Here is a 15,102-nt window from a genome sequence, read left to right as displayed (position 1 = left end):
GTCAAAGAAGGGGAGCAACAAAAGACGTCGCGACTTGCAAACTGCAGTGATGCTTTTCTCATGAAATCTTTCAAAGAGGCCAACAATGCCGGAGAGAATTGGAGAAATGGTTTCCTCTTTGGGACTAGCAATGGGCTGATCTGCCGGAGGAAAAGCCGACCTGCCTACCCTAGACCTACAACTTTCAACGGTCGGGAAAAAACGTCCAAGACAAAGCCCGGGGTAGCAAAAGCGCCCAGCCGCCTCGTGCATGGTGATCCCTGTCTCGGAGCTGGAGCCATGACATCAGAGCCAAAGATCCAGGTTGAGAGATGCCCATTTCTCATCATCAGTTGATACCCAGGCCTAAACAACCCGAGATTACCGAGTTTTGTGTGATCCTCGCCGGGTATTCCATCCCCTGCCCTTTGTGGAAGTTTTGAGAAAATTCCAACTTGATCAGGCATCATGCACGAAACAAGGCAGGACATGTCAAATCTGCCAGATGCGCGTCTAAACCTGGCAGTGGGGGGCAGAATTGCTCAGCAACACAATGAGGCTGAGTTTGGCTGAGTTGACAAGTTCAAGAGGTAACCCGTGCTAAAGTTCTGGAATTATCTCGTGCTCTCCTTCTAAGCGCCGTGCTCGGGCTTGTGTTGCGTACCGATGCCTTACACAGCCCATGACACTAGACTCAACTTATGAGGGAAACTATCTTGTTCTCGTTCGCGTCGTACGCATTCCGCGGGGGCCATCCCGGGCAATGAACAAGCAGCGCAGCAGGGGGACCTACAGCGATGATGCACGTGTCAGACGACGGAGGCCCGGCAGTTTTTGAGTGAGGCAGAGGGCGAGGATCCCGTAATGGCAGCAAAACACAGCCTTGGTGCCTTGTTCCTTGCTCGTTCTGTTTCCTTTGGGCACCGGGGAGTGTCACGAAACGAGGGACAGCACAGCATTTTGGTAAGGTAGCGGGAGACAAAGAGAGGTCAGCTGCCCTGGATTATCAAGACGATTATCCTCTTTGTCAGCCCCGAGCCAGCCATTCAACAGCCTCGGATGCCGACCCTTTCTTTCAGGCACAGCAGAACCAAAGGAGAGCTGCCATCCATCCATCTCACATCACCCCCATAATCCATGTTTTGGCCCACGCAACGTCAAGGTCAAGACCAAGCAAGGCTCTGCCCAGTGCAGCAGTGCCCTCGGGTGCCCAGCTAGTTCCATGCCCCCCGCCAAGATTCCCTCGCTGCCTGGGAATTTCGAGTACACTTTGGACTTGTACAAGCCTTGTCTTGTCATCAGCTCCCAACGGCCCGGCCCTTGTACCTTGCTTTCACTGCCTTACCTTACGCTTCTTTCTCTTGCGATCCATCCATTCCCAATTTATTTGTCTGCAGTCAGCGCCCTGTCTTGAAAACCTTCCGCCCTCCTTCTTCTTCTCTTCCAAAGTCAGGTTTCAACATCCCCCCCCCCCGGCTCGATCTGAATGCGCCATCTTCGTCGCCGGCCTAGTCGCTCCCGCCTACGGCGCCGTTGCCTTCCCGATCGCCGCCTTCTGACCGCCGATTGCCTCACTTTGCGCCCCCCCGCCATCCACGTTCGCCCTGGATGAGAGCGCGCGACGGCCTCACCTAAACTACCACACGCGCTCCTCAACCCCGCTGTCCTCCTCATCATCGCCGGCCGCATTCACCTCTTCCTTTCATCATCGTCATGGCGACCCCTCCTAAGCCTGATGCCCCGCCAGGGGCCTCATCAACTCCCCCGCCGCCACCCATTGAATATGTCTACATGTATGAGAAGAACAAGAGTCCTTCTAAGCTACTGGATGCGCTTCTGAGAGCCATCGTTCGACATATTGTATGCGCGCACCATTTTCCTAGTCTAAGTGCTCGTCCGGGAGCTCTCATGTTCAAGACCACATTACTAACTACGTCATACTAGATCCTGAACATTGGCGACAAGACAGAATGCCATCTCACACCCAGCAAGCTCGCTGCCTTCTACAAGGCTGTGGGTGGCGATTACGACTGTAGGCTTATCTTCCTTGACGGTTGCAAGACTGTTTATGCTAACACGACTTACAGCCCTGTTCGTCGAAATGCCACATGAATCCATCTCCTACATCTGGCAGGTCACCGGCTGCCAACATACTCTCCAACCTACCGATGACGATTTCGAGCCACCTTCGATCCCTGCACTCACATCTAGAGGCTTCTCGCGATGGGAGTCCCTTGAAATCCTTCTCGGCCCAGAGGAGCACGTTCCTTTCTTGCAGTTTGCTGTCAAGAACTGGCACCTAAAACACCCCGAGACTGGCCAGGAGTTCCCTCCCGATCTTCCCAAGGAGGTTTTCCCTGCACAGCCTGATGCTGAAGTGGACCACTGGCACAAGTCGTGCGCTGAGAAGCTCAGAAAGGAGGCTCAAGTCCGGGAAAAGGAATCTTCCCGGGGACCTGCGCGCGAAGTCCCTCGAAAGGCGCCTGGGTCGTGTCCTGAGCCAGATGAGACACCTGAGCCCAAATTCGCCTATACTCATGTCCCAGGGAACGCATTTGCAGGCCAGCCGAGAAGACCACCTGAGCCAGCGTATGACCGACCACTGTACAACCACGTTCCGGGCAGGCATGGAAGTGGGCGAGCAGGACGACCATCACCTGGGCGATATGACAGCAATTTTGATGAACATGCCCGGAGGCGAAGCTTCTCCGATTACAACAACCCGCCGCCACATGCAGAGCCTCCTTATTCACATGGAGGAGGAGCTTATCTTGATCCAAATGTGAAGCGGCCCGTACCGCCTCGCCGACACAGTCAGCCGAGACACTACTCATCCGAATCGACCGATGAGGATGAGCCGGCTCCGCCCCGTATGAAGCGAAGAAACAACCCGAGCCCGCCTTCGCCAGGATCTCGCCGGTACTCTCCGCCATCCGGTCCGCCGCCGCCCGCTGCCAGTAACCCGCCTACGTCGTTCCGCCCTCATCGGCCGGATATAAGACCTGATGAGCCCATTCGGCGACGATCTACAGCCAATACCAGCAGCATTCGAGAGAAGTTATCAGAAAAGGTGTCCAACATGCTACCTAACGGATTGACGGGGTCGGACCGAACCCGTAACTCACCGAGGGCCGGTGCGTACCACACCGACTCACAACGCGCCCGACGAAGCCGAGACCGGATTCCCCCAACTCGCCTCAGCCGGAGCTACTCCGACCTCTCTGGAGCTTCGTCCGAGGGCGAGTCGAGTGATGAAGAGTACCATCGGTCAAGGAGGATGCGAGATGAGAGGGAGCGGGATCGAGACCGAGATCGCATTCGAGAGCGGGACAGGGGTCGGCAGCGAGAGCTAGAGCGAGAACGGGAAAGGGAGGACGAACGCCGTGAGAGATATCTTCGACGACAGGACGTGGAGCGGCGAACTAGCAGCCATGCCGATGCAGATCGGCGACGAGACTATCCCGCATGGGATTCGCGTAATGAAAGAAAGAGATGGGACAAGCGAGTGCCGCTAGAGGAACGAGGTGGAAGCCCTGGAGGAATGGGCAGACGGCATCCCGAGGCCGCTTACCCCTGAAGCTGAGATTTGGATATGATGTCGAATTTTTGGAGCTTCGCGTTGCGAGGTTCAAGGAACATCTGCGAGACCATGACACCGTTGACGACGCAGGCTATTTGACCAAGGACTGGAAGGATTTTGCATGGGCGGTTTTCTTTGGGTAATGATGAGAAACACAAGCAATCTGGGATTCTGGAATTGGCGGATAATACGGCGTCCTGGACCAAGGGATGATGCGACCATGAAATATAGCTTGATATTGAGCTTCAAGTTCTCTTGTTGAGCCTTTCTCTTCTTGTTTACCATTCTTATATAGATTGGATGAATGTTAGCGATCATTATTGACAGAGTCGACAGGTCTTTGTCCTTTGAGCTTTCAAGATTCTCTCAACCGGCGACAGCCACTTGATTGGAAGAATAGCACTTCTTATCAAAAACGCAAACACTTCCCTTCTGAACCGGAACACCCTCTCCAACGGAGCCGGGCACGGCCGCAACAAATCGACCCATGGTGCCACAACAAAACAAAAACCCATCACCAACCCCGCGATTACGACAGAGGGTGGCCACCCCCCAGTTTTTCCCGGGCACGGCAGCCATTCCGAATGCCTCGTTGGACGGGCATGTTCCGGGGTTCAACTAAAAGCCACCCTGTCTTTCAAATCTCAACCAAAAAAAATTCCCTAGCCAACGAGAAATGGCGGATTGCCATCAAGGGTCTCTTGGCAGGGCTGGACTGTCGTCAACAAAAAAAGCACACCCGCCAAGGCTAGGAACATGACGGACAGCGGACCGAGTCTCGACAAGGCAATTGTCCCCCCACTCTCAAGAGAGCTCAATTGGGTGAGACACCTTCAGCAGCCATTGGTGCGCCTTCGAGCTGTTGTGTTACAGTACAAACACAAGCGGGGAGGCAAGCTGGATGGGATGGGATGGGATGGAAAGGATGTCAATCTTCTTGTCTGCAGCGCAGTGTGTGCTTCTCGCCAACAGAGCGGGCTCGTTAGACGCTGGCATCGCGCCATCGCTCGGGTTTACCCCCCGTTCCCGCCCCTACCCGTCCTGAGAAGCATCCTCGACCCCAAGGGGAAAGATGCTCGGTTTCTCAACACAGCAGCTCCGAATAGAGGTTGGCGGCGGTTTAGGACGGTTAAATAACGCCGTCTTGAGGCACGTCTCCCCGAGGAGCCGAGGTTGCCGCGTTGCTACAACAGGCATGGCAATGTCCCGGATCTGTGCAGCCACCATGTTTTGAGTTAAGATATGGGGCTCAATGCACAAGAGAGCAAGATTGATAGGCGACATGGACGTCCGGAGACTGGCCGAAGATCGGCTGGGTTTCTCACCTTTGGGTCGATCTGCCCCAGGCGGCCCCTTGTCAGCGTGGGGGGAGGTAGAGCCGTCAAAGCAGCACAGCCCATGTTTCTAGAGCTCACCAACAACGCAACGGACGGGGGCATCCATTCCATTTGGGGACGCTTTCTGGTGTTGTTCGTCTCCTCTTTCTCAGCCCAGTCCCTGGACACCTTGCTCTAGTGCCTCCGCTGCTGCTGGGTCACTGCCGTCCAGCTCATACACTACTAGCTTCTCCCTCCTCTTCCTTTCTTCTTCTCTTCTCTCAACCATCCATTCTCTCATTCTTCCTTCTTTCCTCTTTTCCTCTGACCCTCTCACACAATCTCTCACTCTCTCACAATGAAGCCCGGTGCCTCTCTCCGCCTGAGGGCCCTCCGCCCGGTGACGAGCGGTCGCCTCCCGCTCCCCGCTTCGGCGAGATGGCAACACCCACGAGCCCGAGCCATGTCGACCGTCGTCGACTACGTCAGGCCATCGCAGCCGCCGCCTCCCCCGGCAGGAGCGCACGACGCGGTTGAGAAGCAGCGGGCTGAGAAGAGGAAGCAGATTATGCGGGAGGCCGTCACAGCGAACACGGTCCGACACGACTGGACCAAGGAGGAGATTGCGGCCATTTACTACCAGCCCGTACTGGAGCTGGCGTACCAGGCTGTGAGTGCTTTCTTTCTGTTTCTGTTTGTCTTTTTAGCTCTGTTATCATCGCCAAGTCTTGAACCATCATGGTTGCCATCACGGTTGTCTCAATGGTTCGATTTGCGGGGCTTGGATCTGCCGGCTCGACTCGAATGGCGGGGTAGTTGCGTGTACAACCTCACATATGCTCGCCATTGCCAATCAGGACCCCCATCACTGACAGTAGAATCCCGATAGAGCACCGTCCACCGTCGATGGCACAACCCCGCCGAGGTGCAACTTTGCACCCTCATGAACATCAAGACGGGTGGCTGTACCGAGGACTGCTCCTACTGCGCCCAGTCGACCCGGTACCAGAAGGGCACCAAGGTGCCAGCCAAGAGGGTTGAGAGCGTCGAGAGCGTGCTGGCGGCGGCGCGGACGGCCAAGGAGAATGGCAGCACCCGATTCTGCATGGGCGCCGCCTGGAGGGACATGCGCGGGCGCAAGAACAGCCTTAAGAACATCAAGGCCATGGTCGAGGGCGTCAAGGGCATGGGCATGGAGGTCTGCGTGACACTGGGCATGATCGACGCCGAGCAGGCCAAGGAGCTCAAGTCGGCTGGCCTCACGGCGTACAACCACAACGTCGACACGAGCCGCGAGTTTTACCCCTCCGTCATCTCGACGCGCAGCTACGACGAGCGCCTGCAGACGCTGAGCCACGTGCGTGACGCCGGCATCAAGGTCTGCTCGGGCGGCATCCTGGGTCTCGGCGAGTCGAGCGAGGACCGCGTCGGCCTGCTGCACACCGTGTCCACCATGCCGAGCCACCCCGAGAGCTTCCCCGTCAACGCCCTGGTGCCCATCAAGGGCACGCCGCTGGGCGACCGCCCCATGGTCGAGTTCACGAGCATGCTGCGCACCATCGCCACGGCCCGCATCATCATGCCCTCGACCATCATCCGCATCGCCGCCGGACGCAAGACCATGTCGGAGGAGAAGCAGGCCATGTGCTTCATGGCCGGCGCCAACGCCATCTTCACCGGCGAGAAGATGCTGACGACCGAGTGCAACGGATGGGACGAGGACGCCGCCATGTTTGGCCGCTGGGGTCTGGAGCCCATGAAGAGCTTTGAGAAGTCTCCCCAGCCGGCCCCCGAGGTGAGAGTTCTGTAAACATCAGCCAGAACCTACCTCGATTGAGTTTTGAAGCTTTGCGTAAACAAAAAAAGAAGAAAGCAAAAAAAGGCCGTCTGCTGTTTTGACGCAATGCCTGTCTGCGTGTCTGTGTGAAGCTGCTGTTGTTTGAAACCGTGTACCCCATCCATCATGAGCTCGAACCCGACATTGCCGCTTCGGGGCACGCACCTGCCTTCACCGGCCCAGTCCCCGGGACCGGCATCGACCCGGGTGCGGGCAGGCCGGTCACGGGCGAATTAAAAGCCAGGGATTCTCCAACAGCGATGAAAGCTGGAGAGGGAAAACTGGTGATGGGGGACTGGGGGCGGAGACCGGGAAGCGAGGAAATGGATTGGTTGGCTTGAATAAAATGGGTGATGGCATCTGACCTTGAGCAGGGGGAGAGATGGGAGACGCCACGAGGGGACGGATGTGCACTTTATAAGAGGGTGCCAAACGTAGTGAGGAAATTCACGTCGTTTAGCAGTCAAATCTCGGTGAGATAGTAGTCCGTTTTGCACTTTTTGCAGTAGCACACATGTAGCGAATGATGATTCCTTGAGAGACGCGTGATACAACTGTACACCTTTGTACGGAACGACGTGCCACAGCAAGAGATACAGGAACCCCAAGCCCATTGGCAATTCGACGACGGAAAGGAGCCTTGATAAAAGACTTTGTCGTGCAATTGCCACATCTCACGGTTTCATTGTTCACGTCGTGGCCACGAAACGCTAGGAAGGGAGTAAGCGATTGGTGCGGGATCATCAGGTACACGGCGCAGCGCTGATAACCTTTGGTGCCTGGATGTTAGCTTTCAGGAAGCTATCCATCTTTAAATGAACACCTGGCCAGCTGGCAATAGATGCACGGTGTGAGAATTCGATGCCTTTGTTGAATCATTACACAGTAGATTCGCACGAGAGCTTGCGATGCGTCGTGAGGGTGCTTCAAACCGTCGCCCAACTATCAAGGGTCCTGCCAAACAAGCCCGGTTACACACCCCCTTGCAAACGAAGACCAGCGCAGCAAACACGATGACGGAATTACGGGTCCTGCAGCCTGGGGTTCTCTTGCTTGTTTCCAGCGCATTGACGGCGGGGGAAGAACAGGGAAAGACGAGTCTCTCTGCAGCCGGAGGGACTGTGTAGGTGCGCTGAGCGCCCCGGGCGGTGGCCCTGTGAAGGCTATAATCCCAGGCAATGATGGAATGGAGAGAGAGTGGATGGCAGGGCAAATCGGTGAACCAGGTACGGTGTTTAGCGCCTGACCACCGCCGCCACCCCCCCGGCCGGCCACCACCACCTGCACCTACGGGGGCCTCACCCATCCCACGCCCCGCCGCCCCCATTCATTCATTGATTCATTGAAAGCAGGCCCCAGCTCGCCAGGTGTGTCCAGGCGCATTAGGTCCCGGCCTCCCAAGCGGCGCCTGGGAGCCTATGAAGCGCCTGGGATAGATCCCTAGGCAAAGCCCTGGAACAACGCTCGAGGTAGGCTGCCGATCCACGGACGGCAGGTATTTCGCACCCGCCAGCTTGGCACCTGGTCCCTTGTTTGGCGCACTCTGCAATCCAGGCATGGGACGGAGGTAGGTAGGTTCTTATTTTTTTTTCTTTTCCGCCGCCGCCCCTCCTTCCCTCCCCGAGGCCGCTCTCCCACCTTATCTACTTAGGTAGGTACTACCCTCCCTTGCCTCGTTCTCGACTTTCACCTCTTCTTTTTTCCTCCCTCCCACTTCAGTAAGAACCTCTCGTTCAAATATCTCCTCCCTTGGGAAGCAACTCTCGAATCCGTCACCTCCTTGTCATTGCCCGAGCGTGCGTGTGCGTGTTCTCTCATCCCGGAGGAACTGCCACCACAGCCCTTTCGGCTCCGCCGTCCCGAGTGTCGCTCACCCCGCCGAGAACGCCCGACCACCTTCAAACAAGCAGCTCTGGCCGTTTCCTAGCATTCCTAACCTTGGGAGCTCGTCTTGTCTCGTGGCTTTTCTGCCTGATCCTCCCCTGCGTCGTCTGTCTCGGCTTTTGCGACCTGCCTGCTCCGACGACGGTGGACCCTCGGGTTCTGCTCCAAATTCACTCCGGCCCGTGTGCGTTTCGACTCTCCGATTACGTGACCAACTCGGCTTCTTCTGGCTGCTTCTTTGAGCAACGGTAATTCCCAGCGACAAAAACAAAGCGATCCTGAAAACTTGCGCCTTTCCACGACAACCTATCCCAGCGATTACGTCTCATCTTCCTAATCTCTACGAAATCACCACCACAATGAAGGGCCGTCCCGTCGACCAGCTCGTGTACGAGTATATGTTTCCTCGTCCCAAGAGCAACGACCCTCAAAACTTTCACGCCCTTCTTCAGCGCAGCCTGATTCCCGAGGTTCGACAGGAGACCCATGCATTCTACGGACACCTTGAGACTCAGGAAGCCAAGTATCCTGGCCTCGATTACACACACTCCACGCACCGCATCCGCCTTTCTCGGTGGCCTTGGCACCGTCGACTCTTCCGCGCCTTTGACGGCCTTCGCCTCACCAATGCCGAGATCGCTGGTTTGACCAAGTGGGAGGGCACAAAGTGGGCCAAGGAGAAGTATGAGAAGGAGCAGGGGTACACCATTCGCGACACCACCGCCGATGGCTTTCCCGACTGGACCGATATCGAGCACTTGCCCCGGAACTCTCGCAGCCAATCCGCCGAGGTGGGATATGTCGGCCTTGACGACCTGGATAATGAGATGGACGTCGAGAGCGAGGATGAACTAGAGAGTGTGGGAGTCGAGCTGAATGAGCGCCTCCGAGATCGGGTCGCGAGACGTGAAGCCGGCGATACTTCTACTATTCTCGACGAGGAATGGGAGCAGTGGCTTAAGAACGCCATCGAGACGGGCGAGCTCAGTCTGCTGACAGAACAAATCTTCCGTGGGGCTGACTCGTCTACGATTGTTCCCGCCGCACTCTTCCCTCCTGGTCTGCTCAGCACTGCTCGGGCTGGTCACTGGGACGAGATCCCTGAATCCCTTCATCCCATGCTCCGCCGCACTCTCGAATCCGAGAACCCCAACCGGGCTACTGCTCTCCCCCCGGCCCGCGAGGCGTCGAGTACCCGTTCCCCAACGCCTGCAAGTTCCCTGCGGCGCCACTTCATGGATAATCCCCACCTGATCCGCATCCCCTGGACCCGCCGCACGCACTCGGATCTCCGTCTACCGGTAGGAGATGCGGGAACAGGCCAGCGTGCAGAGGCGTGATGCCTCTATTCGACTTTGTAATGAGTCAAGATATCAAAGAAAGAAAAAAAAAGCGTTGACCTTCGCAAAATTATACCCTTCTACGGCACCTCTTTTCTTTCAAGGGGCCGTATTTTTTTGACCAAAACTCTCGTCTACCTACCACACAGCCTCATTCCTTTTCTTACGACATCACATCGGAGCACGGAACCCGCACGGAGGAGGCTACAGTCTCAATGCAAGCATCGACCCCGTGTCACCCCTGCGCTCCACCGGGGCCAACAACTGCTACGACCAGCATCTGAGACAAGCAGCTTCATCTTTCGACGTTTTTCTTTTGTCATTTTTGTCATTTGCATTTGCAAATGCGGCCAGTGGTGTTTGGGCGATATGGGTCTCGATCTGGGAATGGGAATTACGGGAATTGCCGGGTTCAATGTTGATGGGCTTTGTTTATGCTGTGGTGATGATATTCCTCGGGGCGTTTTATTACACTTGCCTCGGGGGAACTCAAAGCTAGATTATTGAGGTAGGTGGATTTGGCAAAAACATAGCGACAATATTCTCCTTTTTTGCAAGGCTGCGTCTTTTCCTGTTTGTGGGTTCTCATGTGCTGGTCACTTTGACTCATAGACTCGGCTTTTTGATAGATGGCCGCCAATCGAAGTTGGATTTCGATTCATACTGGATGCCTGGCATGAACCTTGTGCTAGTGCTACATATGTGTAAATGTGTTTGATCATGCTCGTCTTGCTACTTACACGTTGTACCATGCAGCGTCACCGTTGGGTTATTGTCGTTGTTGACTTGGCCATAAGACAGCGCATCATAACACCACCGACAACACCTGGGTATAGCTAAAAGGACCACGTTTCGCTACTATACATGGACAACATGATATCAAGATCCTACGTTGCGTGGCACTTGGACATATACAGAAAGCGTGATCATGAAACTATCAATTCCTTGCAACGCCACCGTATACAAGGTGGATATGATGATGACTATAGTACAACCTCCCATGAAAACATCTCGAACCTTGAAACGCCTCGCTCGTAAACCCACCCTCAAATCGGACAATAAAACACGGGTCTCAAACAAATGCAGATCTAGTACCTATTCCCCGTGGCCTCTGGAGGAAGCTCGCGTGTTTATCAAGCGAACTGTGATCCTCCTTGGCTGAGCAGCCGATTGCAAGTCCTACCTCTCCGGCTCTAGATGGGACCACTCGGGAATGGCCTTGATCTGCTGCCACATGAATTTCTCGAGCTTGTTGGCCGACTTTGCGTACGGCGTGCTCTCGTTGTTGTATTTGCGGCAGTTGTCAAAGACGAGTTTTGCGTCCTTGATGAAGTCCTCGGGCGTGAGGTACTGGTCGGCTTCGAGCTTGCTCTCCATGGTGCTCAGGTCCATAGGCTCCTTGATCACGTCGTAGTAATCGGCAACATCGTCTCGGTTGACGGGAACCAGGAAGGGCCAAGCCGAGTTGTGGTTCTGCAGGTCGTTGAGAAGATGGAGGAGCTGGTTATAGTTGGGTCCGTGGCGGGGCTGACGGGCTAGCTCGTCCATATCTGGAGACCAGCCTGATGCTCGGATCGCGGGAATGTCGAGAGGGTTGATTTCGGTAATTCCATTTTTCCATTCCTTGGGGGGTGCGTGAACATTGTGTGATTTGGAGTAGGCGCGGATCTTGGCTTGGACGCATTCTTTCTGCTTAAGGAGCATGCGACCCATCTCGAGGTATCGAATCCGCGGCAGCATCGAACACTGCATGATGGTTCCACCCTCGTAATCCTTGATATAACCCATCCAGACCTTCTTGTCGAGAGTGATCTCCTTGGTGAAGCCCTGCTTCTTGAAGTATCCAATAGCATAGTTGTCGGCGTATGTGAGGAAGTGCATCACGTCGCTGGTAGCCTTGACGTAATCCTTGAGATGAGACATTAGGTGCGCGCCGTAGCCCTTAACTTGCTGATCAGAACTAATGGCGCAAAAGACAATCTCGGCGAAGCGGCGACCCTTGAATGGGCGGTACGTGATGCCACCAACAACTTCCAGAGGCTTCTTGACAATGGCGATGGACAGATGAGTGCGGTCGTAGACGAGTCGGGCGATGTAGTCCTTGGGCATCTTTGGGAGTTGCTTCTGGAAGATGCACTTGAGACCGGTGAGAATTATGAGGGATTCGCGCTCGTTGTCGTTGTTGACTACTCGGAATTCGATCTCGCCATTACGCTCTTCGATGACAGCCGGCTACGAGGCAGAGGTGTGATGAGTAATTTGCGCGTATTGACTACATATAGGAGACCTACCTTTTCTGGGAATGGGATAGGTTTGATGGCTGCCTTCTTGTCTGGAGGCTCGGCAGAGTCATCTTGCTTTATGCGCTTGGAGGGGGTAGGGGAGGTCGGGTCCTCCTCGGCCTTGCGCTTTCCGTCTAAATAGTAGCATGTCAGACATCTTTAGCTTATCGTGATCGCACTCTCAATGCGACTTACTCTCATCAGGCATGGCTGTGGCGGTTCAATCGCAATACTTGCAACCAAAGTGTGGTGTTAGAGGCGAGTATGATGGAGTTGGAGAGGCATCATGATGGCGGAGGATGGGCGCGTTTCAAAATGGCCCGTGCACTGCTTATGTCATTCTCGAGGCTTCCAAGCAGCCCAGCTGTCAGGGGAACTGGTGCGCTAAGCCTTTTTGGTCTATCGGCCACGATGCGCCATCGTAAGCTCGTGAAGCTTCCCCAGAGCCTCTCCTAACACACTGCAACTGCAGCTCAACTTCACCTACTGGCCATACCAATCCATTCAACGCAGCGCCAACAATTGCTCAACGTCCGCTCAGCGAACGCATATACCGACTTTGCCCTCTTCGCCACATCCTAGCCTATGGATTCCTCGCTGCATGAGGTCTGGCAAGCTGCTGCTACCAGTCCCTTCTTTCCTGCCGTGAACAAGGGAAGCCAGTTCTGGGTCGCCTTTCTGCTGCTTCTGCTCGGATTCGTCCTCACTGGTGTTTTCGCTCTGAGTAGGCATTTCTCGATTAATTCTGCTCTGTTCCATATCACTGACTGCTTGATAGACCGATCACTTCTCAACGTCCCTGTTCTGGGCATTCCAGCTTCTCTCGCCATCGCGTACGCCCCTGCTGACCCTCCATTGCCATATCGTCTTGCTGACTTTTGTAGATTCGGAGTTGTCTACATGTTCTGTGCTGTCGGAGTCTACGTCTGAGATACCCCAAAAGTCCCCGTTCGGTCGGTTTCGTGTACAATAGTTGGAGCATACAAGAGAGACGCCGCTGCGCGCGCCCGTTGCATTTCTGCCAGTTTTTGATTTTCTAATTCCTACACCTTTCCTTCAGTCCCAACAGCGGCTTCCAAGATCTCCAAAATGACAACCGAAGCCCAGCCCATCTTCCGCGCTGTTGCGACATCGACGAGGCCATTGTATCAGCTCCTAAAGTGCATCAACTTTGCACCTCGAGTTCACGTTCAGATCACAGACGAAGGTGTCCGTTTTTCGACCGATCATGCGCGAGTGATGCAAGGTGAATCGACCTGAGATTGCGCCCGTGGAACGGAACTGACAAGATGCAGGGGTTGCATTCCTCGACAAAGGTCTTTTCTCATCGTTTACCGCCAACGTTCCTTCACAGGAAGGCCCGGATCCTCCAGATCTACCAAGCTTTCAACTTTCTTTGAACTCTATTCTCGAGGTTCTCCAGATCTTTGGCGCCGTCGACGTGGCCACTCGCGCTCAGAAAGCTGAGCAGGACCCTTACCGCAGTAATCTGCGAAACTATCGCCCCGATGCGTTCAGCAACCAGACCCTCGGGATTTCAGGAACCTGCACCCTCTTGTACAATGAAGAAGGAGATCCGTTCAAGATCACGATCGAAGAGTCTGGAGTCAAGACTACGGCATCATTGACAACCTATCTGCCGGAAATTCCTGACGAAATTCCTTTTGATCGTAACGACCTCGCCTTCAAGATGATCATGCAGTCTCGAACACTCCTAGATTCACTCGCTGAGATCTCTCCCACGGCTCCTACGAAACTGACAATCACTGCCACAAAAACCACGCCTTTCCTCTCGCTGGCTGGTATAGGTGACCTCGGCAGCTCCGGCGTGGACTTTGCACGTGGAAGGGATCTCATTGAATCGCTGGGCATTCGAGAACGATGGTCGCAGTGTTACAAGTTTGACTTTATCAAGAATTCATCAGAGGCGATGCGGATCGCAACCAAGGTCAGCCTCAGAGGTGATGGACAAGGAGTACTAAGCTTGCAATTCATGGTCGAGATGGAGGGTGGCAAGCAGAGTTACTTGGACTTTCGGTTCATCCCGTTCATCCAGCATGATGAAGACGATGACGAAGAGAGCGCTGAGGAGGCAGGCTAGATGGGAGGACAAGCATGTTTCATGGTACATCTGACGTAGATTTGGAAGACAATGATCCTCGGGTAACCTCATGTTTCACCTAGATGATTTACCAACCCCGGGAGCCTGATACCTGAGCCCAAACTGTGACATTCGATCGGATGATTCACACATGATGGGCTTAATGCCTTGGCTAACAACACTACGATGCAATAGTCCGCTGCATTGCAAGATAGACTTTGCGCCCCAAGGGTCTCGAATAGCCTTGTCAGGGCAGCAGCTCACCCGTTAGTGCTCCGCCGACGAGAGTTTGCTGGCCTCGAAGGTCTCTTCTGACGCCATGGCTTTGCGATGGACTCCCTTGATCAGCCGCTGGAATTTGAACGGGAGGAATTTGAGACTTGCGAACACTGACGCTCACTCATCGGCCGGGGCGTCGTCGATTGGAATGAAGGAGCAATTCACTCTTTCATTGTGCTCTACGCCAAGAACAGGACAGGACAGGAACTGATTCAATCTGGGGTATTGAAAAAGGGGTCGAATCCCTCGACGATGGACTATACACCTCTGCCGCTCAAGAACGCAATCACTTCAATTCCGAGACTCAAAGGCGCTTGGCAGAGCAACTAAACATCAATCTCTTTATCCATTGTTCGACATGACCCAGTCCCGGGAGATCAAGATTGTCATCGCCTCAACCCACAACACACGTCCGTCCAGCAGGAGCTACCACAGAAGAATGACGTGGCCCGGCTGCCTCATGCTACCCGTCAAGTCATGGGCGACGAGCTTGTTTGGCAACAA

General features: G+C 54.8%; 6 protein-coding genes across 6 annotated transcripts; 5 read left to right on the top strand and 1 right to left on the bottom strand.

Annotated features, from left to right (window-relative positions):
• Positions 1-1,692: 1,692 nt before the first annotated feature.
• NCS54_00164200 (Hypothetical protein) lies at positions 1,693-3,556 on the top strand (the record flags this gene model as incomplete). The annotated part of the gene is made up of 3 exons (XM_053147264.1): positions 1,693-1,839; positions 1,924-2,011; positions 2,067-3,556. 3 exons carry the CDS (start codon positions 1,693-1,695, stop codon positions 3,554-3,556), a joined length of 1,725 nt encoding a protein of 574 aa, XP_053003239.1.
• A 1,677-nt stretch (positions 3,557-5,233) lies between these two features.
• NCS54_00164100 (Biotin synthase) lies at positions 5,234-6,685 on the top strand (the record flags this gene model as incomplete). Its single annotated transcript, XM_053147263.1, has 2 exons — positions 5,234-5,545; positions 5,765-6,685. The coding sequence occupies 2 exons, from the start codon at positions 5,234-5,236 to the stop codon at positions 6,683-6,685; spliced, it is 1,233 nt and encodes a 410-aa protein (XP_053003238.1).
• Positions 6,686-8,955: 2,270 nt separating this feature from the next.
• On the top strand, positions 8,956-9,936 carry NCS54_00164000 (Hypothetical protein; the record flags this gene model as incomplete). The annotated part of the gene is made up of 1 exon (XM_053147262.1): positions 8,956-9,936. One exon carries the CDS (start codon positions 8,956-8,958, stop codon positions 9,934-9,936), a length of 981 nt encoding a protein of 326 aa, XP_053003237.1.
• A 1,179-nt stretch (positions 9,937-11,115) lies between these two features.
• On the bottom strand, positions 11,116-12,426 carry NCS54_00163900 (Histone acetyltransferase GCN5; the record flags this gene model as incomplete). Its single annotated transcript, XM_053147261.1, has 3 exons — positions 11,116-12,168; positions 12,228-12,352; positions 12,414-12,426. The coding sequence occupies 3 exons, from the start codon at positions 12,424-12,426 to the stop codon at positions 11,116-11,118; spliced, it is 1,191 nt and encodes a 396-aa protein (XP_053003236.1).
• A 377-nt stretch (positions 12,427-12,803) lies between these two features.
• NCS54_00163800 (Dolichyl-diphosphooligosaccharide-protein glycosyltransferase subunit OST5) lies at positions 12,804-13,148 on the top strand (the record flags this gene model as incomplete). The annotated part of the gene is made up of 3 exons (XM_053147260.1): positions 12,804-12,942; positions 12,997-13,051; positions 13,103-13,148. 3 exons carry the CDS (start codon positions 12,804-12,806, stop codon positions 13,146-13,148), a joined length of 240 nt encoding a protein of 79 aa, XP_053003235.1.
• Positions 13,149-13,307: 159 nt separating this feature from the next.
• On the top strand, positions 13,308-14,319 carry NCS54_00163700 (Hypothetical protein; the record flags this gene model as incomplete). Its single annotated transcript, XM_053147259.1, has 2 exons — positions 13,308-13,464; positions 13,514-14,319. 2 exons carry the CDS (start codon positions 13,308-13,310, stop codon positions 14,317-14,319), a joined length of 963 nt encoding a protein of 320 aa, XP_053003234.1.
• Positions 14,320-15,102: the final 783 nt, after the last annotated feature.

This window comes from Fusarium falciforme, chromosome 1 (assembly GCF_026873545.1).
Source record: "Fusarium falciforme chromosome 1, complete sequence".
Classification (NCBI taxonomy): domain Eukaryota; kingdom Fungi; phylum Ascomycota; class Sordariomycetes; order Hypocreales; family Nectriaceae; genus Fusarium; species Fusarium falciforme.
This window is presented reverse-complemented; position numbering and strand designations above follow the sequence as displayed.